Source organism: Rhipicephalus microplus, unplaced genomic scaffold (genome assembly GCF_043290135.1).
Source record: "Rhipicephalus microplus isolate Deutch F79 unplaced genomic scaffold, USDA_Rmic scaffold_605, whole genome shotgun sequence".
NCBI classification, from domain to species: Eukaryota; Metazoa; Arthropoda; class Arachnida; order Ixodida; family Ixodidae; genus Rhipicephalus; species Rhipicephalus microplus.
In genome coordinates, this window is record NW_027465164.1 from 5,903 (window position 1) to 31,647 (window position 25,745).

Genomic DNA, 25,745 nt, shown 5'->3' on the forward strand with positions numbered 1-25,745 from the left:
CACCTGGTGACGTCAGCCGACCTTCTGCCGCGCGTTCTCAGCGTGGCGAACAAGATGCCGTCGCTGACGCATATTGTGTGCATGGAAAACACTGACTCCAAGCCGTTAGAGCAAACGACCGAAGGTCCCCAGGTCAGTACTTGACACCCTAACTCTTATTTTTCATAGATGCACTTAAACCAGTCACACCCTTGTTTCTCTTTGAGCACCTCAGGTCGAGCGCTTATTTCCAGTTTCAAGAAGTTTAAAAAAACAGTCTTTGAAAAAAAAACAAATGTGATCCACCTCGGTGGTACAGTGGTTACGATGACATGAAGGTCGTGGGTTTGATCCCTGCCACGGTGGTCGCATTTCGATGGAGGTGAATTGAGTATATTCCCGTGTACTTATCGATGTCAGAGCACCACATCGTCGAAATTTCGGAGCCCTTCATTACGACGTGGTTTATATCGATATTGTGGTATTGACGTGTGAAATCTCCGACATTCTTATTAAAGAACAAATGTAGCTCGAAATCTATAGCTATGGTCCGGCTTCGAGTTTAGAGTTACATCGAATACATATAAGATCGGAGCTTAACATTGCTTGAGGTGACGGTCGAGTAACTATCAGAAAAACTAATGAAAGTTGAATAGAATCAGTTCATTAAAATAGCATGCAGTTTTCTCAGCAGCCACAGGGATCGTTGCGACTCCTATGGGAGCAGATTCGAACTACGTGCTTCTTTCTAAGTGGCCTCCGGGACTCATGTTGGCAATGCTACAATACACGGTATGAACACCAAGGGAACTTTAAAGAAAATTGCTGGAGTGGAAGTTAACGCGGCCGAGCACCAAGACAAGCTCACCGGCGGACTATCGGGCTGTTTGCCGAATTCTCGTTATCCATGCTGAATTAAGAAGTGTCAATGTCGTCTTCCGAGCCTGTACTGGTGTCATCACTTCAAGATTCCAGCCCAGATGCACAATAATCCTTCGAAATTCACCGTTTTCGTGAAGCGTTCACACGCAACGCCGACGCCATCATTGAAGCTATACGCACGCTCACCCGCGCGTAAAAAAGAGAAACACAAAAGCGAAACTGATAAAGCACTTCTACTTTTAAGGTTAGATAGCGCAAGTTGTCTGCAAGCACTCGGAATGGGGCAAATAATGAAATTGTAAATATCGACAACACACTATCGATGTGGATAGGTGACGTCACGAAAGTGTTAACTCTTGGGCGTGGAAGGAAAACGATCCTTCTCAGTCACCCAACGTCAACAGCTCATCATGCCCCTAGTAAGATGGTTGACGCAGCTCAACGCAGCATCACAAAGCACAGAACAGCTTAGAATTAGTACAGACTCTATATGGAGGAAAAGCTGGAACCGAAGATTAGCCGACACGATAACGCCGCCACTACAAACCAATGCCATTGTAGCCTGTGCAATTATTCATGGATTAGGTAAAATTAGCGTTACGTACTATTAATAACACTGGTAATATAAATCGAGAACTGGCACTTCGACGAAGTAGGAAGATGCGGGCACTCTTTGATAGTGATTCTGAAGACTTTTGGACAAGATTCATATTTGGCAAGTTTTGTGCACGAAACCCACGGCCCTGCAGGGAAAAGATGCGTTCGCAGGCACCTGTGGTAGACGGCGTCTCCATGTTCATTTTATTTTACTTGCCAAATACTATATACAATCCAATGCGGGTTATTGCCGGAGTGCGGTACATAAATACAAGAGGTAAGCATTAGAACAGCATTGTCGTAAAAGCGCTACAACAAAAACAAACATCGTCACCACCTGAGCCACACTTCGTGCAAATAGAAAGGAACAGAAGAAGACTGTACAAGAATTTCTGAAATAAAATCCGATACATTCAGGCCACAAAACAAACCAGGTAGATCGTTTCAGTGATCAACGACACTCGTTAAAACACTCTGTTTTAACATGTTAGTGCGTGCCAAAACGGACGTTAAAATTAGGACTGTGACGCCTGCCTGTAGTTTTCAAAGCACTGTAGCCTTCACGATGTAATCCGCTTCGACGTCGAGACCGATGGCTCGTCTTGTGACTGTGTTGTTAATCTCAGCGCGTCGTCGTCTTCTGCGCTTCCTGTTGACGCTTCCTTACACCTCTGCTTCACGTGAGCGTTAGCTACATTAATCACGACGAAAACGGAACACATTACCGTCAAGTCTTACACGCGCAGCATGCGTCTTGGCCACTCGCAACGCTCGCCCGGTTTAGTAACGGTGGCACCCCTTAGGGTCAGAGATTATAGACATGTGCCTGTGAAGAGCCTTTCTTCTACAGTCGTTGGTACTAACTCTATGCAGAAGTAGAATGGTGTTTAGAACAGATAGAAGCCTATTCAGAGTACTCCACATACTTTACTATGCGCAAGTATCCCTAAGTATTGGCCGCAAGAGGCTCCACTAGAGAGGTCAGTGCTGCGATCGTTTTGACGTCACAGATATGATGCGTGTAGTTGTGGAATACGGCAGCTTTGCCTTCACGCCACCACTCGCATCGAGCCCCATGTACCGGTTCGTAGTCACGATTTACGATGCAAATTAGACACTGGAATGCCACCGGGAGCACCGATTCGTAGTTTGCTTGCCCGTGTTATGAGGTGTTACCGCTTCTTTACGCGCTGAGCTTCGAAACATATAGGAAGCATGTCCACAGCAAAAGCGCAGGGAATGTGGTGCTCTAGCAGACAACACAACCCGGCATCCTATGAGTGACGTCATCATGTAGGCGGCGCCACGGTATGTCCTCGAGGTCAATACTCTCAAGGATAATCGTGGCGCTGTTCGTTTAGAACTAGTTGTGAATACACTACGGCACATATGCTAGTTCACTAATGTACTTGGCTACGGGAAAGCAGTAGGCTGTCTCTGAATACATTCTCATTAATGCTTGCGCTGTCATAAAAAAATATATCACAGATGGTTCACGTCAATAACGATTCGACAAATCGTGACATTTGCTTAGACATATGTGTTTGAAAAAAAAATAACAGCATATCCACAAGTGCGTGATGATGAGCGGGGCGAAGCGTCCGTCTGTGCCTCTGCGTTCATCCGTGCGTTCGTCCATTCATGCGTCCGTCCGTTCATCTAGTGAACACTCCAAGTAACGCCATCTCGAATATTTTCATCATGTATTCAGCATATAGAATTACCGCCATCCAGCGGACATTCCAAGGACTAAACGAGAGGTGGCACTCGCGCACTTTCTTACGGCCTGTGCTTCGTGTCTACTTCCCACCTTTCACCGGCTCTAGTTCATGGCTATAGCCATGAACTAGAGCCGGTGAACTAGTATATATATATAGAGCCATGAACTAGTAGTATATATATATATATATACTAGTTCACTATATTCGTGGCACTGTGGCCCGACCCTCGCTAACCTTTGCTAAAACCAAGGAGGTCACGTCCAGAGAGTTTAATGTGGAACCCTTTCTGTTCAGATAGTGCTCAAAGTGCGTCCTTCTGGTAGTAGTTTTTTTTAAGTAAGCATCAAATTCAAGGCAAATTTCATTGGATATTAAGTCGCCGATACTCGTCTCTGTAGATTAGTTCATCAGAAACAACGATCTTTTCATTTATGATTAATGCGCGTGGGTTTCCTAATCAATTCAAAAGAGTGCGCGCGTGCAGCTCCTCTAGTCCGGTCGTGGAGGTGGCTATAACGACGACGACTACTACTACTTCTACTACATACATCGCGGACGCACTATCCATGCCTTCAGGAGCTTCTCCCCTAAAATTACGGCATGAACGAGTTCGCGACTACGGGAGTTACTTGCCAACGGCACAGCATCTGAAGCCGTGAGTCCCAGGCAAAGTTGTACACGCGCTTGTGTTAGAAAAAGTGGGTAACGATTCAGAGTACTAGCTACTCTACTACAGGAGCATCTTAAAGTCGTCCCGATCATAGGATTTCCTAATATACACAAGAGGGAACTCTGGCGCTAGTGTCTATGGGAGCTGCAACGCACGGCGCTTCAGCGAGCATGGGAATGATGATTAGTACAAAGATTTGACTAATATTCGTATTTCCGGCCTGCTTCTAGCTTCGTGTGTGTTCGCGTGCTTGGAGCAGTTTTCTCACGAAACAAGAATCAACAATTTTTTTCAGCGGTTGCGCTTCACCACCTTATTCCTTTAGGCTTACCATATTGAATCGGGTCACGGAATTCAAAAAAGGTTCGTTCTTTCCTTTAATATGAAACCAGATTCAGCAATAAACGAAGCCGCAAGTACGATTCGTCGCCGCAAGCACGAAGACGAGGCAAATCTGTGTACCACCCATAATTCTCATGGTCTCTGAACGATTGCAGCGTCAGGTCTCCTCAAGATAACTTTAAGAAACTCCATGCTCCCGACGGTCCCGTGGCCTCAAACGCGTGGCTGAAGATGTGCTTAGACAAAATAGTTAACGATTTAGAGCACCTGGTACTCTACTATGGGAGAGCATAAAGCTGTCCTTTGGGTTTCACCCTTGATGAGGCCCACTTGTATTTGGAGCTGCTAACCAGTTGTGTTGAGAAGAAGTGATAAACGAGTTAAGTACTAGGTACTCTGACTATTGAGAAGAAGGAAAATGGGAGGAAAAGAATGGCAGGGGGGTTAACCAGCCCACAGGCAGCCGGCTTGCTACCCGGCGCATGGGAGGGGGATGGGGGAGATGAGAGCGTAAAACCTCTCTGTAGGCCTGTGTGTTTGTGTGTTTTGGAGTACATGGTACTCCAAAATTTGGAGTACATGGTACGCTACCATGGGAGAGCTTAAAGCCGTCCCGACACGTACATGATAGCCCCCCAAGGTCAGGCCTGTGTGTTTAGAAAAGTGTTCAACGATTTAGAGTACTATGTATACTCTACTATGGTGAGAACATGTGTTTATAACAGTGGTCACCGCCTTGTTTAGAAAAAAAGTTTATTTACAGCATGTACAGAACACAAAGGCTTCATACCATTCCAGTAACAGGGCACATACACTTCGGCACATCTATATTTCACGACTAACATCACTACGTTACAGTGAAGACATTTGCTCTAATATACATGATTATGTTGGCATACATGTACACAAAAATTCAATGTGATATCACGATACAGGGGTATAACGATACAATAAATCCAAATGAAACACAATTTGTAACAAATGAAATCATATATAACAACTCAACGGGCGCTGCATAGCACCAAGTCGGTCGAAAAATAAGTTGTATCCTTTCGTGTTCCACCTTGACGAAAGGGCACGACCAATGCCGCAGAAACTCTTGATCCCCGAGGATAACCAAGAGGAGTTTAATAGCATAAGAAAGAAGACAAACGACATCACCACAGAAACGTGAACTCAGCGAAAACAGCACCCGTGATCAACCTGGTGCCCACGTTCTTTCAGCAATGGCAAATGACTTCTTTTCTTTAAATACTGCAGTCTGTAGTAAGGCTCTGCATGTCATTTGAGCAGACGATTCGATCCTTTTATGAAAAATAAATGCTACGTGACTGAGTCAGCGCTGTACACATACTTGTTGATCTGTAATTAAGAATACTCAAATTGACGTGAGACGAAGAGAACGATACGAAAGCTTATAACTGAAAACTGAAAAGTACATTAAAGCGTTAGATCTCTCGTCAAACACGGGGATTCTGGCCCTGGCAACCGTGGAGTGCGGACGCTCGTCTCTCGGCTCCTTCGACTACGGCGCGTTCTGCCGTGCCCGCTCCCCAGCTGCGAATCTACGACGTTGCCGCGTTCCTCGTCGCAAGCAGCCAAAGACTTCGCTGCTGTGCGTTTGCTTTTTGCCGCTGCCCACGTCTCTGCAGCTCTGAAGCCGTTCCCAGGCAGCCGCCCCTGTTGGGGCCATAGCTGACCAGGCGTGTTTTTCCTACCATGAGCCAGGAACGCCCATCCACCAGCTCGTCGAGGTACGTTTTCTCAACCTGAGCGTCAAGGGCGTTCGGCCTATTACCCGCTCTGTTTCGATGGAGCATTTGACTGCCTCCACGACAGTTTCCAACGAACATGAAACGCCGTGGTCGACGGCGAACGCCGACGCGCGTCCCTCGGTAGCAGCGCAGACACCCGAGGCGAATACTGCGAAGCCGGCAACTAATCCTGCTGTCTCCAATTCTTTCTCCAACAACCTGAAGTCGACACTCCACCCGGAGAAAGGATGGAGGAGCACACTACTCTTTGCGACAACACGGACAACGACGCGGGAGGTTGTTGGAAGACGGTCCAACACAGGCGACGCGCCCGCCATATGCACGCCGAGGCGCAACCCCCTGAAGATACACCGGGCATTCCTTATGCCCCTCAGCAAACCACACGCAAGCGGAGCCAGATTCAGAACCTGCCTCCGCTTCCTTTACACGATGAAAAGATAATTCTGCGACCCCACGGCGGACTTTGCCTCGATAGTTGGACGCGCCCAGAACTCGCCAACGCTTTATGGAGCGCGGCAGGCTTGAGCACCGAAGATCGTCAGAACATCATATTCCGCCTGCGGCCCCAGCAGAACTTGGCAGTCATAAGCACACCCAAGTCACATGTTGCCGACGCGTTATACAAGGTGCGGGAACTGAGGCTTGGTCAGCGAGTGTATCCTATCACAACGTATTTTGCTGCCCCAGACAACTCATGCAAGGGCATTGTTCTCGGTCTTGTAGCCGGCACGCCGTCGTCCACGCAAGTGTACGAGCTTTTGACACCTGGAACCCACATTCTTCAAGCACGTATGATGGGGCAGACCAACGTTGCGTTAGTCACCTTTGAAGGATTGAAAGTGCCTCGCTATGTGCGATTCTACGGCGCCGAACTCCGCTGCTACCCTCATCGCCCTCGCCAACTGGTTTGCAAGATATGTCACCGGCTCGGTCATTGGGCTGACCACTGTCCCACGCCACACGTGCTTATTTGTGCAACATGCGGGACTGACAACCCAGCCCCGTCGCATCCGTGCACCCCTCACTGCAGGTCCTGCGACGGGAGCCATCCTACATCCGACCCAAACTGCCCACGGCGCGCTCGCCAGACACCGAACAAGGCGTGGGTGCGCAAAGCTCTGAAGAAAGAACAGCGTGAACTGCAGCCCCCCAGCACATCTACTGCTTCCAAAGATATGGCAACGACTGGGACACTCACAAGTCTCGACTCAGGGGACACTGCGAGCGCGGTTCCAAGTCTCGCTCGAGATCCCGTCGCAAATCCAGACCCGTTCCAAGTCTCGGTCCAGATCCCGTGGAGCATCAATGCGGCCGCCCGAGAAACGCCCTCCTGACCAAACTGCACCACCCTCACAACAACCCTACAAGAAGGCCCTGCTTACCAACGCCTCTGCCAAGGTGGCCCAGGCCCCCACGGAGACGCAGAGAATCTCGGCGCAAAAAACATCCACACAGGCACCTCGGGCTTCCACCCTGGCCAATTCGCTTGGAAGGCGCATCATAGCAATGTTGAAAAGGAGCGGTGATAACACTGTACCCCACAGGGAGCATTGTTATCACCGCTCCTTTTCAACATTGCTATGATGCGCCTTCCAAGCGAATTGGCCAGGGTGGAAGGCACACAACACGCAGTATATGCCGACGATATTACAATCTGGACCACTGAAAGGAGCCTTGGTGAAATGCAGGAACGCCTTCAGCAGGCCGCATCCATAGTCGAGGCGTATGCCAACGATTGTGGACTCCAATGTGCTCCAAACAAATCAGAGCTTCTGCACGTTAGAGCGAAGCCAAGAGATAAGTCAGCCATACACAACTCCTGTCTGGGGTTCCCATCAGAGAGGTGGAGGAGCTCCGGATTCTGGGCCTGTTCATTCACAACAGACTCAGACCGGACTCCACTATAGCGAAACTCAAGAGAATAGGCGAACAGGTAGGGCGCATGATCCACCGCGTTTCCAACAAGCGGGGTGGTCTGCGGGGCAGGGACGCGCTTCGGCTCGCCCATGCCTTCGTGACTAGCCGGATTCTCTACGCCGTCCCATACCTTCGCACTAACAAGCAAGAAGACGAAAGAATAGATGCCATCATTCGTAAGGCTACTAAACGAGCTCTGGATCTCCCGGTAGGCCACTTTCAACGCCAAACTGAGGGCGTTAGGTGTGCTCAACTCCTACCAGGAGTTGCGGGAGGCCCACCTTATGAATCAATATACGCAGCTCGTGCAGACGGCTCCCGGGCGCCGCCTGCTAAACCGCTTACATATACAGCACACTTGCACTGCAGAGGAGGCGGAGCGTATTCCGGAACTGTGGCGGCATATGCTCTCGGTCGCTCCACTCCCCAGTAACATGGATAAGCACACGCACGAAAGCAGAAGACAGGCGCGGGCTCGGACGCTTGAGAGGCAACACGGCTCCCGACCTGGTGTATTCTACGTAGATATAGCAGGGCCTTCGCCCACGGGATTTTACACGGCCTCTGTAGTTCACCGGGAAAAGCATGTCAATGGGCTCTCGTTCCGAGCACAAAATCCAGAGCACGCTGAGGAAGTCGTGATAGCGCTTGCTGCTGCGGACCCCAACTCGAAAGTTATCATAACGGACTCCCGGAAAGCATTTGCTCATTACTTGGTAGGAGAGATATCCCCCCTAGCCAGCCAAATTCTAAAACGGGCTCTCGCTGATCCAGCCCCGAAACGCATCGTATGGGCTCCTGGCCATCAGGGCTTACGAGGTAATGAGGCCGCTGACGCGCCGCCCGAGCGCTTACCCACCGGGTTCCTCACCTTGGCTCTTATGACTCGGAGGCCAATACACCGCTGCTGCGGTTCAAAGAAATTCTGACCTATTATCGCGACACTCACCGCCTTTACCCGGCTCCTGCAAAGGGCTGAGTAAGGCGGAAGAGCGAACTCTAAGGCGCCTGCAGACAGGTACTCTACTCTGTCCTGCAATCCTGAAACATTTCGATGCGAACACAGATAAGCGGTGCCCACACTGTGGGGAGACGTGCGATATCTTCCACGTGGTATGGGCATGTCCGAAAAATCCCCGCCTACCCCCTACCCCTTCCAGAAAGGCATGAAAGACTGCCCTCCTCAACTGCTCATCACTAGAGTCTCAACGGGCTCTGGTGAGACGGGCGCGAGTAGGGGCCTCGTCATGCGGTGTCCCGGACTAAGGACGCCGACCATGTAGCGGGGTCATGCTTTGGCCCCGTTCCTCTCTCTTTTATAATAAATGTTTTTCATCATCATCGGGAGGTAAGTCGAGCGGCGGATCTCCCACAGCTCGTTATAGCCCATACTTCACTTTCTACTCCGTCCCCTCTCAATACCTCATCCTCTGCTCCCGATCCCCTGGTAGAAATTGCCCGTTTACGCCATGACATGGAGGTACGCTGTGAGCACTTGCAAAAACAAATGGACGAGCTGGTGGCAGATATGGGTACAAATATGCAGGCGGCCCTCGACCGAATCGAACGGCAGATGGAAGAACTTCGTATAGAAATTACGGAGCAAGTGAAATTATGTATAGAACGTACTCTCGCGCGAGATAATAACATACAAACTCCTGAATGTAGCAGTTACAGCGCCAGCCTGCCACCCGACCACATCTCTCGGCCGCAACATTCAAACGTGGGTAACTCTAACGGGGGTAACCGACGCGCGCATCCCTATACACGCCCCTCTGCTTCCTCTCGTGATGATGATGGCGCCGCGTGACCCGTCACAGCTAGTGGTGTGGCAGTGGGATTGTAGGGGATTCTGTCAAAAACGAGGTTCCTTGCAACGGTACGTTGCCACATCCACAAACCCTCCGGATGTCATCCTCTTACAGGAACCCAATTGCACCCCTTCATTATCCGGTTACAGCCGCTTTCGGGTGTCTCACCTTTTGTGGAGCCCTAGTCTCGAAACGCATTACATGTCGCATGCATACGACGAGTAGCGACATTCCTCATCAAATATTGGAAGTTATTACGCAAGGAAAACGCGGCGACAGTTTGTTTACAGTTCCCCTCGTTCGCGTACACACTGTTTTTACCGTCTGTTAAAAGAATTTGGCAGCCTTGGACGAGTTTGTGTGGTATGTGGTGACTTCAACGCTCCACATGTCGCATGGGGTTACGTTAAATCGCAAGCCAAGGGAACCCGCTTATGGAATTCCATCTGTAACACGCGATACACACTGCTCACCGACCAGAGCACGCCACTCGTATAGGCAATAGTGTTTCTCGCGACACCTGTCCTGACCTTACCTTTGTCCGCAATACTGGCCCAGTCGTAGCACACGGGCCTTTAGAAAAGCACCTTGGCAGTGACCACTATATTGTCGCAACCATCCTGTCGTTACGAGGCGCTCGCAAGCCAGAGCGAAATGTGCGCATTACAGATTGGACAAAATTCAGGGAACGCCGCCAAGACCCTCCTGAGGGCCAGGGCTACGAACGATGGCTTGAGTCTCTCGCTGACGATCTTGAGGCCACCACGCGTACAGTACGTACCACAACTGAGACACCAGACATAGATCCGCATTTACTTCATCTTTGGAACGCCCGGAGAGGGTTGACGCGGCGATGGAAGCGACAACGCCTCAACAGAAAACTTCGGAAACGTATAGAAGAAATTACACGGGAATCCGAGGAGTACGCAGCGTCCCTCACCAGTAATAACTGGCGACAATTTTGCAACCGCCTCTCAGGCACATTAAGCACAGCTAAAAAACGTGGTCGATTCTACGTTCGCTCACAGACCCCAACACATCAAAGAGAAAAACATTTCAGCAGCTGCACATCTTAATGCACGAGTACCGGGATAATCCTGACTTGCTCCCTCACGGAACTAGAACATCAATTCAATCCCATAGGCCCGCCACCACAATACCCTGATTACCCATATGTGGGTGAGGAGAATGAATTGCTCGATGCCGTCATAACCCCGGACAAGGTGCGGGTGGTCCTACAAGACCTACGACGAAACACGGCTCCAGGAGCGGACCAAATCCGATTTTCCACCCTTCGTAACTTGAGGGACGCGGATATCAACCACATTACCCATATCTTTAATTAATACTGGGGCGAAGGCACAATTCCCCAAGCGTGGCGACATGCTGACATTACACTTATCTCCAAACCAGGTAAACCTATAAAAGTTGAAAATCTACGGCCCATCTCTCTAACATCATGCATTGGTAAGCTAATGGAGCACGTACTCTTGCGGAGCCTGCAACCTTTCCTGGAAGCACACTCTTTCTTTGCTAACACTCAATTCGGATATTGAGCTCATCTGTCTGCCCAAGATGTCCTTTTACAATTACGGGAGGAAGTCTTAGGACCACCGTCGCGCGCCCAAACGAGAGCACTTGCCGCCTTAGATCTCAAAGGGGCGTTCGATAATGTTGCACATGAACTTATCCTTCGCAATGTTGCAGAGTCGCATTGTGGGGCTCGTATGTACAACTATATCCGCGCATTTCTTCGAGATCGCACAGCTACCATCGGAATCGGGCCGCATTGATCAGGTACAATCCGCCTTGTAGGGCGTGGGACACCACAGGGCTCTGTTCTTTCCCCCCCCCCCTATTTAATATCGCGCTTGCAGGGCTCCCCCGCTTCTCGATCAGATCCCCGATGTCGCTCACGCTATTTATGCGGACGACATCACTATCTGGTGTACACGCGGTTGCGACGGTGCTATCCAAGAGCGACTGCAGCAAGCAGTCGACACATTCTCTGAGTATGCGAGAAAAGGGGGCTTAAATTGTGCTCCGCAAAAGTCGGAGCTCATAATCATTCGTTCCCGCAGCCCCCTCACCTATGCCGCCCATCACTGTACACGTGGATGGTATACCCATACCACAGGTCAGCCGTGCTCGCATCCTAGGCCTACACGTACAGGCGGATGGCAGGTCTAACTATACTGTTTCCCTTCTATCCCGACAAACTGAGCAAATTCTGGCCATGATCAGGCGGGTCTCTAACAGGCGCTAGGGTCTTCGAGAAGAGGACCTGCTGCGCTTGGTGGAGGCATGCATCATCAGCCGTCTTACATACCATCTTCCCTTTCAGCAGTTGACCCAAGCGCAACAACTTCACGTTGATGCCCTCATTCGTAAAGCGACGAAATTAGCCCATGGCCTACCGCACTATACTTCAACACACCGTCTCCTTAATTTAGGAACGCATAACACACTAGGAGAACTACTAGAGGCGCATTGGGTCAGTCACCGCCAGCGCCTCTTGCTCACACGTACTGGCCGCTATCTCCTTGCACGGTTAGGGCACTCTGTCCCACCACTTGAACCTGAAGCCCGCCCAACGACCTTATCACCCGCCCTACGTAAGATACTGAATATTCATCCCTTGCCGCGTAATATGCACCCAGTGCATGACAAAAACAGCGTAAAGCTCGTGTGCGATACCTTAACCGCATGCTCGAAAACATTCCAGAATCCCAGGCTCTATACACAGATACGGCGCGCACTCAAGAGGGCTATACATCCGTAGTGTTGGATGGCATTGAATTCCTGAAGAACTCTGCTGCAATGCGCAGCACTAATGTCACGTACGGAGAAATTCTCGGCGTTGCTCTCGCCATTCGACACGCCGTTCGTGTCCCAGGGGAAGTGTATATACTGACGGACTCGCAACAGGCATGCCGGGCGTTCCTATCAGGACATGGCATTCCGAGAGCGGCACAACAAATTCTCAAACAGATCCCGAAAAATGATTCAGTCACACTTTCCCGCATCCACTTAATGTGGACCCCTGGTCATGCCTCGCTGCCGGGCAATGAACGCGCACATGCAGTAGCCCGCGATATTTCCTTCCGGGCGGCCCGGCGTAGTGAAATGACCAGTTCAGGGTGGGGGGATCCCTTGCTGCGTTATGGAGAGATTCTTCGTCATTATAGAAGCGTTCGCTGCACTCACCGTGCGCCACCACCATCCTTCTCGAGAGAGGAAGCAGTGGCACTACGCCAGTTGCAAACCGACACTTTTCCTAATCTTGTCTCCCTGAACAAATTCTGGCCACACTGTTATGCCGACAATTGTCCGGGCTGCGGCAGGTCACCCTCCATCTTCCACTTTACTATCGAGTGCACGGCAAACCTTTTCCCTCTATTACCACCCCTCCTCCGCTCGCTGCGCAAAAAAGAGCTGTGGGACGACGCCCTTCGCGACGGACCTCCCGAGGTTCTGCGAGCCATCATACAACGGGCTCGACACGTCGCCGGAGTCGTCCTGGGGACCCCGGACTAGGGGTCCCTCCCATGCTTTTTGTTCTACCTACATAATAAAGATGTTTTGTCTCTTTTGTCTCTCGTCAAACATGAAAAAAAATTATGGACCATCTCCCTGAAGTCAACCCTGATTGGATGCGAAGAAGCAGCAGTGCGCACTGCGTTGACCTCGTTGAAACCGGCGTCGATGCGGGTGCTGGAAGAACTGTTCAGCTCGCGAAGTTCTGGCGCGCGAGGCGGGTAACGGTAACCACGTGCGATGTTCATCGTTGGAACCTTGCCCGACGTCAGCGACTCCCTGAGAGTGGCACGAACCGCAAGCCGGATGGGTCAACGCCGAACTCGCGTCGAATCACTTCGGTCGCTGCTTCCAGCGGCTTCTGCTTGTGGTTGCGGACGGAACCGACGTTGGACAGGTGGTTGTCGAACCAGACGATCGCATGCGCGGCAGCTGTGACAGAAGCTACGTTGGAGGGACTCTTGTCGGAAGCAGATGACGGCTCCAGCGTTGATGACGGCGTCGCGTACGGCTCTCGCCCCGCGCCACGCGCGGATGCGATCGGCGTTGCGGCGGCGAGACGCCTCTGGATCGGCCGGCGGAGCCCGGCGCTTACTGGCGGGCGCGTGGCGTATTTGAGACGTTGTCGACGGCGGCGACGTTGAAAATTCGCCGGCGTTGGCCTTTCGCTGTCAGCGCTTCCGCTCGGCTTTTCTGGCTAGCGTTTCGTCGGTGTTACCCGCATGCCGTCACCATTTTTAAACCGCGATCGGCTTGCTTGACTCACACCTCGTCGGTGTCGTTGGTTTCAACTGCTGACGCTTGCGTTCAGCTTCCCTGGCTCGCGCCTCGTCGGCGTTGCAGGCACGACGTCGCCATTCGCGAACGCGATCGGCTCCGCTAACCCTCGTAATGCCGGTGACGGCGGGGTTAGACCAAATCACTTTGGCGCATGTTTCGGCGGGCGAAGCAGCTTCTCTTTCCGGCATCCTCTCCGTCGTAGAAACAAGCCGCAAGTGTGTTTATTCGATGTGCGCTCGAACGTTGCGAGCGTTTGAGAGGGCAGCGAGAGGTGACACGCGGAGAACGCGCAGCAGGCAAGGGAGAGAGTGACGTCACCGCACACTGCGAGGTGAGGCGTGGCCTACTTGGCACCACCCCAACACCTGCAGCGAGGTGAGCGTAGTGCGGCGCGTTGGCATGATGACACGGACGGACAGCCTAACAGAGGCTAGTCAAAGAGCTGCTTCGCATCTAAAATTGACCATCGTCGGTAAGCCCGAGATACACATAAGTTCGCCATCACCTGATGACGTCATGACGTCATCATAACGTCACTTACAGTGACGTCATCTGATGACATCATTCCAGGACACCATTGCCTGGTCAAACGTGTACCTATCACGGAGTCAGCGCAAAACAATGTTGCAGAAAGCTTGCAATGCCTCATACCTCAGGGTCATGCAGTCCGAAACCACAGTTGTTCAGTCATACGAGTTGCGAAACTCCCCACAGGCTCCATGTATCGAAATCCGAACACGCCATTGGCCGAACGTCGGGAGTGAGCAGATTGTTCCACCACCTGTTGATCAGCACTTCCACCATTAAACACATTATTTGTGTTTAGTGTTGCCGCTCCCAGGTGGCGCGATTGTCGGCTAACTCTAGAAAAAATAGGGCCAACTGCGTTCTGAATTTCGCAACACAGTTTCACAACGACATCGTATGATTGAATAACACTTGTCCAAAACAATGTTAGGCGCCGAAAGTTTTCCGAGGAGAACATGAACATCAATACATCGAGTGATTAGATAAAATAGGCCATCTCCTTCAAGTCACCTTCAAGGAGCACTGACATGAAATTTCAAGATCGATATGTGCCCATCTTTCGATCGCTTAGTATGCACAGGCCTTCTTGGCCAAATATGAACGGCATCCGTCGCGTGGAAGTTAATTTAATTCGATGTCAAACAGCGTAGAAAAGCTAAGAAGAAAAAACGAAAAAGAGACTGCCCCTCGACATCGACACTAGTGCTACGTGTTCGGCGTGATACATTCCACAAACGCTATCCTGAGTGACGATGCCCTAGTAGCGATGACGTGTACGATCCGTGTGTTCTTATCGTGGCGCCGACTGGTGCCGAAGCGAAGAAACGCACTCGCTCGTCGCGTCTGATCTTCGTCACAACAGTTTTAATGATTTCGTGAAACTATCGAGATAAAAACCACCTTTGAAAGAACGGCGGAAGAAAAGAGCATGATTAAACGTGTGCATCGGTCAGCATGTCGGGGAATCGTTGTGAGTTGCAGTCATCTAGTTCGAAGCACGAAAAAAAAAAGCGCAATGAGGGTGTCTTTTCATATCGCGTATGTGTTAGACATCAACACGACCACAAGCTGTCAAAAGTGAAACAGCGTATAGTCCGATATCATCGCTAACAAGTAATACGCAGGTATCGTTGAATTTTATTTCATCTGTAGACTTAGCGTCCACATTAAAGTGGTACTACCGTGTTAACCCCGAGAGGCTAGATAGGTGGGGCCATCTAGAGGCGCGAAGAAGAACCTGGCAAGCAAGAAACGTATTATATTTCTCCGCTGATGGTCATTCACGATAGCTATATTGCATTGACCCCTCTGCATATACCTGAATGCTTTGCACGCCAAAACACACCAATATAGCTAACTGAGACACACGAGCAAACAGAGCTGAAGCGTGCATCCTCGGGCACCACAGCAGTGCTGCTTGGAACGGCGTCCATTTCAATTTGATTATGATTGATATGTGGTGATGATATGTGGTGGTGGTGGTGGTGATTTGATGATTGATTGATAATGATAAGACTATGTCTACATAGGGCAGGTAATAACCGCGGAGCCGAATAACGAGATTGAAATAACTAGAAGAATAAGAATAGGGTGGAGCACATTTGGCAAGCACTCTCAAATTATGATGGGTAGATTGCCACTATCCCTCAAGAGGAAGGTATATAACAGCTGTATTTGGCCGGTACTTAGCTACGGAGCAGAAACCTGGAGACTTACAAAGTGGGTTCAGCTTAAATTGAGGACGACGCAGCGAGCAATGGAAAGAAAAATCGTAGGTGTAACCATAAGAGACAAGAAGAGAGCAGAGTGGATTAGGGGACAAATGGGGGTTAAGGATATCATAGTTGAAATAAAGAAAAGGAAATGGACATGGGCCGGGCATGTAGCACGTAGACAGGATAACCACTGGTCATTAAGGGTAACAAACTGGATTCCCAGAGAAGGGAAGTGGGTTAGTGGGAGACAGAAGGTTAGGTGGGCAGATGAGATTAAGAAGTTTGCGGGTATAAATTGGCAGCAGCAAGCACAGGACCGGGTTAACTGGCGGAACATGGGAGAGGCCTTTGACCTGCAGTGGACGTAGTCAGGCTGATGATGATGATGATGATATGTGGGGTTTAACGTTCCAAAACCACCATCAGATTATGAGAGACGCCGTAGTGGAGGACTCGGGAAATTTCGACCACCTGGGGTTCTTTAACGTGCACCCAAATCTGAGCACACAAACCTACAGCATTTCCGCCTCCATCGAAAATACAGCCGCCGCAGCCGGGATTCAATCCCGCGACCTGCGGGTCAGCAGCCGAGTACCTTAGCCACTAGATCACCGCGGCGTGGGGCGTCCATTTCGGAATCACTGTTCTGCAAAAGGTCGATCGAAGCAAAGATACTTCGCGATGTCATGAATCGCGGGGATTACAAGCTCCAGACTATCGTATTGAACCCGCAGTGACCTTGCACAATACACGGATAGCCACCATCTGGTGTTCTTTAACATGCAGTGACCTTGCACAATACACGGATAGCCACCATCTGGTGTTCTTTAACACGCAGTGACCTTGCACAATACATGGATAGCCACCAGTTGGTGTTCTTTAACACGCAGTGACCTTGCACAGTACCCGGATAGCGTTTGCCATACATCGAAATGTGACCGACGAGGCCGCAATTGAACCCGCGACCTTCAGATCGGCAGCTGAGCACCGAAACCACTACTCCACCACAGCGGGCCCAGTTAATCTTGTAGAGCATCGGAAATCGCGAGTCAGGAATTATAGAAAAGCAATCTTGTCGCACTTACTGTTGAGTAAGGAGAATAAATGCGAATTAGAAGACGGAAAAGAGATGGAGGGCGGGAAGAGCACTCGCCGCATTCTCTTTCGACAACCTTGTTTCATTTCGCGCTCTTTTTTTATGTCGCACGCACAAACAAATCTAGCTATGAGCGCTGCAAATTTAATACTGCAACACAAACACGCAAGCGTGTGTGAAACACGTGATTGGAGTGGGTACGGGGGGGGGGGAAGCAGCCGCCTCCCCCTAGTCACATAAAGAAGGGGGGGGGGGGAGAGGCGCAGAGTCAGCCCTGTACAAAATGAATAGGGTGGGGGGGGGGCACTGCGACTCGAGGGTGAGGGGCGCGAAGTCGGCGCTTGTGTTGTGTGTTCTGTGCAATAGTGGCTGCGCTTCCTAGCAAGATGGATCCTTACCAACTGGCCCGATGCAATTGTTTATTGAATTGTTTATTAGCTTTTTCAGAGTGTTTTTAATTTTCACTTTGGTGGGCGCAGCGCCTCTGGTTTCTTTACCTTCACCAAAGTAAGCCCTATGCATTGGCATAATAGGGAGAAAGGGTGCTGCTGCGACTAACCTTTGCCTCCCCCCTCCCCTAAAGGGGAACCCTGTCCGCGCCCAAATACTCCGTAGAAATGGTTAACCAAGGAAGCTGAAACATGTGGTCCCATTGCTTAACGCGACCAGCTTTGTATGAAAGACTCTTCTCTTGATTTTTAGTACGGAAGTGTTTCATGCCGGGGTCCACCAAGATTTCAGTGACGCACTTCCATCACGGAAATGACGTTAAAGTGTGGATTAGAAGACAAATAAAAAGAAGCACCGTCAACGGGAGTCGAAACCACGACCTCTCTGTCAGCGACAACAGCTACCGGGCACGAAATCGACTGCACCACGGCCACATTCTTTGTAGGTTCTGCAAACACGCCTTTTGTATCTAACACTGCCCTTTCACAATAATACCCTTGGTAAAGCTTAATAATGCATCATGGCCGTAAAATCCACGATCAGTCTCTTCAACGCGTCGTTTGTACGTATCCGTCCTATTTTGCGCACCTCCAGAAGCAGAAGTTCAATTTCGTCAACGCCTTCACACACTTCCAGGTGGCAACCTTGAAAAAAGCGTCGGCTTATAGCACCCGTCCATGCCTGAAATAGATCTGCAAAGCGTAGAGCAACGCACCTGCTTCGTCTGGATGTCACTCCACGTTAGCGTGCCTCGCTCAAAGGGGCCCTGAAACACTTTTTTGAGTATCCATGGAATTAATTCACTGGAAAAGCGTATTACTTCACTAATTGAACGGCGCAAAAATTTTAGGAATACGTCCAGTACGAGCGGAATCACAAAGATTTGACACACGCTGCAATCCAATTCTCTCTTCTCTCGTCCCAACTAAAGCTCTGGAAGCTGAGCAGGGAGGAATGGGAGGGGCAAAGAAAAACGACACTCGTGACTTTGAGAATTTTTTTTTCATTTTTTTATTCGCATACGCAATTTTTTCGGTGCGATCGCGCGCGCACACGTGGACAAGTGACGGCTTCCCCGAGGCGACCTCTGTAACAACCGAACGCGCCATATTCAAATCCGCTATTGGGTTATAGATGGGCTTACTGGGCCAGCGCGTCCTCTATTTATAGAATAGTCGCTGACTGGGCTTATTTTCCGTTATTTGTCGAGAGAAGAGAAAGCTATTTTTAGCTGACTTTGATCATTTATTGTCAATTGCAGGCCGCGTGCTGCGCTAAAAAATTTGGCTCGCGTGTTGTTGGGAGCCTCTACTACCGATCGGCAGCGTTTTCTGACCATGCTCAAAAAGTGTTGCAGGGCCCACGCGAAAACTTTGGACCGGCCAACAGAGAAGACACGGCGCGCGTTGCATGTCCTTCTAATCAGGTTGTGGCGTTGAATAATTTTATCATGCCGCGGGTAGGCAACCTTAGCCCAAGTTTGGCGTGCAATGACCCGTGCTGTTCTGGATGTCACACCGCTTTCTTTGGTCCCTCTGTCACCGTTATCAGATACAGCTGCCACAGGCATTCATTACCACAGGGGCATGTTGATCAATAATTAACCATGGACGTTGGCCTTTGGAATGGAGATGTGTCAGTAAGCGTCAACGTAGATGTATATACGCAAAACTGTATTTAGCTGTAGCAACAGGCATTGTATAACTTCTCTTATATCAATATACAGTAACTACTCTCAAGGGCGAGGCTCCAAAAGCCGTGGGTCTGTACATGCTTGTGTTTGGGTATGTGACCGCCTAGTTCTGTAGCTCACCCAGCAGGCGTGGACGAACAGACAGACAGACATACAGACAGACAGACAGACAGACAGACAGACAGACAGGCAGGCAGGCAGGCAGGCAGGCAGACAGGCAGACAGACAGACAGGCAGGCAGGCAGGCAGGCAGGCAGACAGACAGACAGACAGACAGACAGACAGACAGACAGACAGACAGACAGACAGACGAACGGACGGACGGACGGACATACACAAACATACACAAACATACACAGACAGACAGACAGACAGACAGACAGACAGACAGACAGACAGACAGACAGACAGACAGACAGACAGAGGACTCACGGTTTACAGATAAAACCTTCCGGAGCTTCGCCCCACTCATCATCATTCACTCCGTGGATATGCTGTGACATTTCTGTAAGGACACGTGACGTTTTACATCCTTGTTATACCGATTCCTATTACGGAGATCAACCCTGTTTTTTCATTTTTTTATTTTTCTATAAGACTATAAGCACATTTAAGAGATGCATGCTTGAAACTTCACGTTTGGTGGCAATATTAAAAATACGGAAATATCTTTGTCCTAACGATTCGTGGTGCGGCAGGCATCATACCTTACCCAGATACATATGATGGCACAGCCGGAAAACTAAGTAGACCATTCGTTGTAGCGTATGCTAGCATTGCTTCGTCATCATGATTTCTGCGAACTCACTGGCTGACAGATCGCCCAATTTTGACAATTCTATAGCAATATAGTTATTCACTGTAAGAAAACAAATAAACTGAATTAGATGACCTTCAGCGCTTAGACGATCACCCCTTCTGCATTTCCGTGCATTTCTATGTGAGTACGAACAATACATCACCAACCAGACGACCAGCAAAGCCCTACTAAACCTTCTCGATGTCTTGTCGCAGGTCGTCCCGTTTTCCAGTCTGGCGAAACGTGCCGAAAGCTGCGAGTTGCCATCCACACCGCCCACGCCGGAAGACGTGGCCATGATCATGTTCACCAGTGGCTCCACGGGAACGCCCAAGGGCGTGGTCTTCACGCACGGCGGCCTTGTCTCGGACGTGCACAGCTTCGCCGTGGGCTGCCAGAGGTTCGGCGTGTCCACCTGCAACGACACTTACGTCTCCTACCTACCCTTGGCCCATATGTTCGAACTGATCGCCGAGCTACACCTCTTCGGCGTTGGCGCTCGCATGGGTTTCTCGTCACCGCTGACGCTTACCGACAACGCGACTGCCCTGGCCCGAGGCTGTCCCGGTGACGTGACCCTTCTACGGCCGACCCAGATAGCGACCGTGCCGCTCATACTGGACAGGCTAGTCAAGGGCATCAACGACGCAGCCGCTTCCAAAGGAGCGATGTTCAAAGCCTTCTTCGACTATGCCGTGGCGTACAAGAACTTCTGGGTCAAGCGCGGCTTCGAAACGCCGATTCTTAACCAGCTCATATTCAAGAAGACCAGCGCTATCCTCGGCGGCAACGTTAAAGCCGTCGCGTGCGGCTCGGCGCCGCTGTCGGTGCAAACGCGCCGCTACCTCGAGGTCTGCCTGTGTTGTCCCATCGCCGAAGGTTACGGGCTCACTGAGACCGGTGGCGCGGCCACCATCATGGACGCCAACGAGGTGAGGGAGAGCAGCGTCGGAGCACCGCTGCCCAAGTGCTACATCCGCCTGGTCGACTGGGAAGAAGGAAAGTACAGCGTCCAGGACAAGCCCAACCCTCGCGGGGAGATACTGGTCGGCGGACCTGGTCTCGCCAAGGAGTACTTCAAGAACGAAGAACTGACGCGAGAGCTGTTCCGCGAAGAGAGTGGGATTCGCTGGTTCTACACGGGCGACATCGGCGAGATCTTTCCGGATGGCACGCTCAAGATCGTCGACCGCAAGAAAGACCTGGTAAAACTGCAGTACGGCGAGTACGTCTCCCTGGGTCGCGTTGAAATGGTCCTCAAGACATGCCCGCTCGTCGACAACATTTTCGCGTACGGCAGTTCCCTGCACACGTACCTGGTGGCGTTCGTGACACCCAACTACCAGCAGTTGCTCAGACTGGGCATGAAACTCGGCAAGAAGGAAAACGCTACCCTGAAGGAACTCTGCGAGGACGGCAACGTTGCGAAGGCCGCCGTCGACATGATCCTGGAGTTCGCGAGGTCCAGAGGACTGCAGAAGACGGAGGTGCCGCGCAAGATCAAACTCTGCCCCGAAGAGTGGATGCCCGACTCGGGGCTGGTGACGCCCACGCTCAAGCTTCGCAGAAAGCCGCTTCAGATGCATTACCAGCGGGACATTGACGAGATGTACCGGCCGGCGGAGGACGTCAGGCTGGTGTGATTGTGCGTTATGTTCTGGACAAAAGAACTATGGTCCTGCTGCAATTAAGTGCAATGTTTCCTGACTTCATGTGTTTTTTTTTATTCTTCTGCTCCATTGACGGTATGTCGATCGCTATTTGTACAAAGAAACAACAACAACGGATCAAAGACATTTTTCCCAGGCCGCGTACTTAATAGTTTTCCAATGCTAGTTTAATAAGTGGCGCATTGTTGCTGATTATGACTTGTGTGCCTATTTCAAATCCACATAGGGTTTTATTAAAGGAAGGTACAATCCTGGTTATATGTGCCAAAGTTCATGTGCATTGCCTCAAATTATTTGCTGTATATAAGAACTGTATAAGCATTCTATGTTATCCAAATTCAGAAGTATTAGGTCATTTATTTGTTTGCTCGATTGAATTATCGCTTTTTTGTAGGTTGGCTTTGTTTAGTTGATACGAAGATTCGTCACTACAACTTAGTTGTTTGGTGCCTATCACTGGTGTAGCCAGGGGCAGCACAGCAAGCCCGTGTCCCTCTTTCTCGCCAGCTCGATTTTTTTTTTCATAATCGTTTGCAGAGCGCAAGAGACCATTCGATTACCCTGGCACCATTTCAGATCAAGGAAGTGTACACCGCCAATGAAAACAATCATAGTATATCCACAGAGTGAATGATGGTGAGTGGTGGGAAGCTTTGGGGGATTTTATCGGTAACCATCCATTCATCCGTCCGTCCGTCCGTCCGTCCATTGTAAAGTTAAAATCCATTGGCATTCGCCAGTGAGTTAACGTAAGCTCCCCCGTGTGATCAAATTACGATTCCCAGGAACCATTACACCATAAAGGCACCATAGTGTGATTAATAAATATAATAGTGCGAATTAATAAATACCCCTCATAACATGACCCCGTGTATTCGCACTTAACCATGTTCACCCTCGGGGAAATGCTTGGGAGTTTTTTTTTGTATTTATCTGTTATCTCTAGCGTGACCTCCTGTATTCTAAGCTCACTACCTTCATTGTCATTAAAAATCACGACTGCTGATTTTTCCTTACTGAATCTGAAATCTAACCTATCTCCCTCATTACCGCAGATGTCCACCAATCTCGGCAAATCTTCCTTGTTGTTGACCATTAGCACTATATTGACGCAAGGTGAACGCAGTATTCAAACTACGCGCGCTAGTTCGTGCGCCCCCCCCCCCCCCAAGAGATCAGGCGGCTTTATGATCAAACAAGAAAAGGCCGTGACGGCGCGCGCTTCCTCAGCACGGGATTTTGATGAAGAAGAAGTGGACCACCACTCGAGGGTTTTTCTCTCTCGGAGATTGATCCCTTTTTGCTGATCGCCTGTTACAGACGCCGCTACTTTTCGGGCACAAGTTCGCCCCAATAAACAGTTATTCGTACACCATTTGGATTGTACGTAACAATTCTGGTGGAGGTGCTAGGTGATGATCCCAAACCCAGTTGGACTTCGAGGAAGCAGCCCGGAACCACGAGCAGTCCAACCAACTGAGCTCACGCCAGTTCATCAGCGCTCCAGCCGTCGTCTACGTGGTGAGCCGCCGGAATTTTCCCTGCCACTAGAGCCCAGAGTGTCTCCAGCTGCCTCCGGTGAGAGTACCGAAATGTCGTCTCCAACCGCTGCCGCACACGCCGTTTCGTCTCCTGTCGCTGCCACGCACGTCGTTGTCGATAAGCCACGGACGCCGGACCCTTTTCATGGCGATCCTCATGAAGACGCCGAGGATTGGCTGGAGGGTTTTGAGCGCGTCGCCAACTGCAACGGATGGCCCGAAGAACGGAAGCTCCGCCGAGTTTATTTCGCATTGCAGGACAGCGCATGAACGTGGTTTGAAAACCATGAAGGTACCATTCGATCGTGGGATGATTTCCGACGGGAGCTACTGGCCACATACCCGAGTACAGACCGCAAGGAAAGAGCTGAAGCTGCCTTGCAGGCAAGAAACCAGCGCAACAATGAAAGCGTCGCAATGTATGTGGAAGACATGTGCTGGTTATTCCGCCGGTCTGATCAAAATATGAGCGAGGACAAGAAACTTCGGCACCTGATGCGTGGGGTGAAGCAGGAGATTTTTGCCGGCTTGCTCCGATGTCCCCCGCGGAACGTCGCTGAATTTCGCACCGAGGCGACAGCGGTTGAAAAGACTCTGCAACATCGAGCGAGGCACTACAATCGAGATGTTAACGTCGCATCCGTAGACGCGGTGTCAGCAGTCTTCGGGAATGGCATCGACGTATTACGAGAGCTCATTCGATCGGTGGTTCGAGAAGAGCTCCAGAAGCTAAACGGCAACCCCTCAATGGTCTCGTCTTTAGGGGAAGTTGTTCGGGAGGAGGTGAGACAGGCAGTCCGTGAGCAGCAGCCACAAGCCCAGCCTGTTCAAGCGTCAGTTCCGATACAGCCCGCAGTCTCGTACGCCGAGGTACTGAGAAACACCCCTATACCTCATTTCGTCGCCCCTGGACCTCCTGTCGCCGCCCCTGGACCTTATTTCGCCGCAGCAAGCACGCATCTGCCGAAACCTCGATTTACGCCGTCCCCAGCCGAGACTAGGATCCGAAAAGCTGATATATGGCGCACCCCTGATCGAATTCCGCTTTGTTATCACTGCGGCGAAGCTGGCCATCTTTACCGGATGTGTGCATATCGCCGAGCTGGACTTCGGGGTTTTCCCGTAAACGCTGCCTGTCCACGGAATGGGGAGCGACCTTTTGAAATCGCGGAGTACTTGTCAACGCGTCAAGGGGCTCACTCCTCGCAGCAGCATCACTCTCGGTCGACAGCGCCACTGAGGTATCGGTCACCAAGTCCGCGCCCATCTTCAAACTCTCCGAGGCGACTTCCCCAAAGCCCGCTTCGGGAAAACTAGAATCGGCGACCTGGGGAGGTAAGGCCGCTGCCGACGCAAGAAAACAACCTCCAGTGCCGATTTCAAAATGTGATGACGGACACGAGACTACGTGCGGAAATGGTAACGTCGCTTCTGATTTGTCGGTAATTATAGACGGCTACGAAACGAATGCTTTAGTAGACACAGGCGCAGACTATTCCGTCATGAGCAGGGGACTTGCCAGAACGCTGAAAAAAGTGCTGACCCCTTGGATAGGACCACAAGTGCGAACCGCCGGGGGACACCTTATCGATCCGGCAGGCATGTGTACCTCTAGAGTTGGGATACGCGGCTTCACCTACGTCGCCAGCTTCATTGTCCTGTCGGAGTGTTCAAGATATGTAATTATCGGAATGGACTTTTTGCAGGCCAATGGCGCAGTGATAAACTTGCAGGAAACGTGCGTCTCGTTCTCGACGAAACACGCCATCGCGACTTTCGAGAGTGAAAAACGATTCGATGCGCTCCAGATTGCAGGTGATGATGTAACAGTACCTGCAAGATCCATCATCGTTGTCACCGTAAAAAGCAATGTGTACAACGACTATGAAGGAATGGCAGAAAGCAATACTGGGCTATTACTCGAGAAAGGGATCTGTGCAGCAAGAGGTATTGTACGACTGCGTGATGGGTGTACGAGTGTCTTTCTGACAAATTTCCCAAATGAGGTGCAGCACCTTGCGAAGGGAACTTGCGAAGGGAACTGTGGTTGGTCACTTGCATGATTACGTTCCGATTACGGATTTGAATTCTTCCGAGACTGCACCACTGCACCCTGACGGTATAGATTCCATACTCGCATCTATCCACATCGAAGCAGCCCTATCACCGAACCAGAAACAAAAAATCGAGAGCCTTATACGGGAGTACGCCTCATGTTTTTCCACGTCATCGAAAGTGCAAA

At 50.6% G+C, this 25,745-nt stretch overlaps 1 protein-coding gene across 1 annotated transcript; it reads left to right on the forward strand.

Moving 5' to 3' along the window:
* LOC142795291 (long-chain-fatty-acid--CoA ligase 4-like) lies at nucleotides 1-22,231 on the forward strand. The gene is made up of 2 exons (XM_075886032.1): nucleotides 1-132; nucleotides 20,508-22,231. The coding sequence occupies exons 1-2, from the start codon at nucleotides 55-57 to the stop codon at nucleotides 21,933-21,935; spliced, it is 1,506 nt and encodes a 501-aa protein (XP_075742147.1). The 5' UTR covers nucleotides 1-54; the 3' UTR covers nucleotides 21,936-22,231.
* The last annotated feature ends 3,514 nt before the right edge of the window (nucleotides 22,232-25,745 follow it).

What these genes read in the sequence shown, in the direction of transcription:
- LOC142795291 (XM_075886032.1), top strand. Translation starts at nt 55, where the DNA reads ATGCCGTCGCTGACGCATATTGTGTGCATGGAAAACACTGACTCCAAG. An exon ending in AAACGACCGAAGGTCCCCAG is followed by an intron (nt 133 to 20,507) that starts GTCAGTACTTGA and finishes GTCTTGTCGCAG; the next exon opens with GTCGTCCCGTTTTCCAGTCT.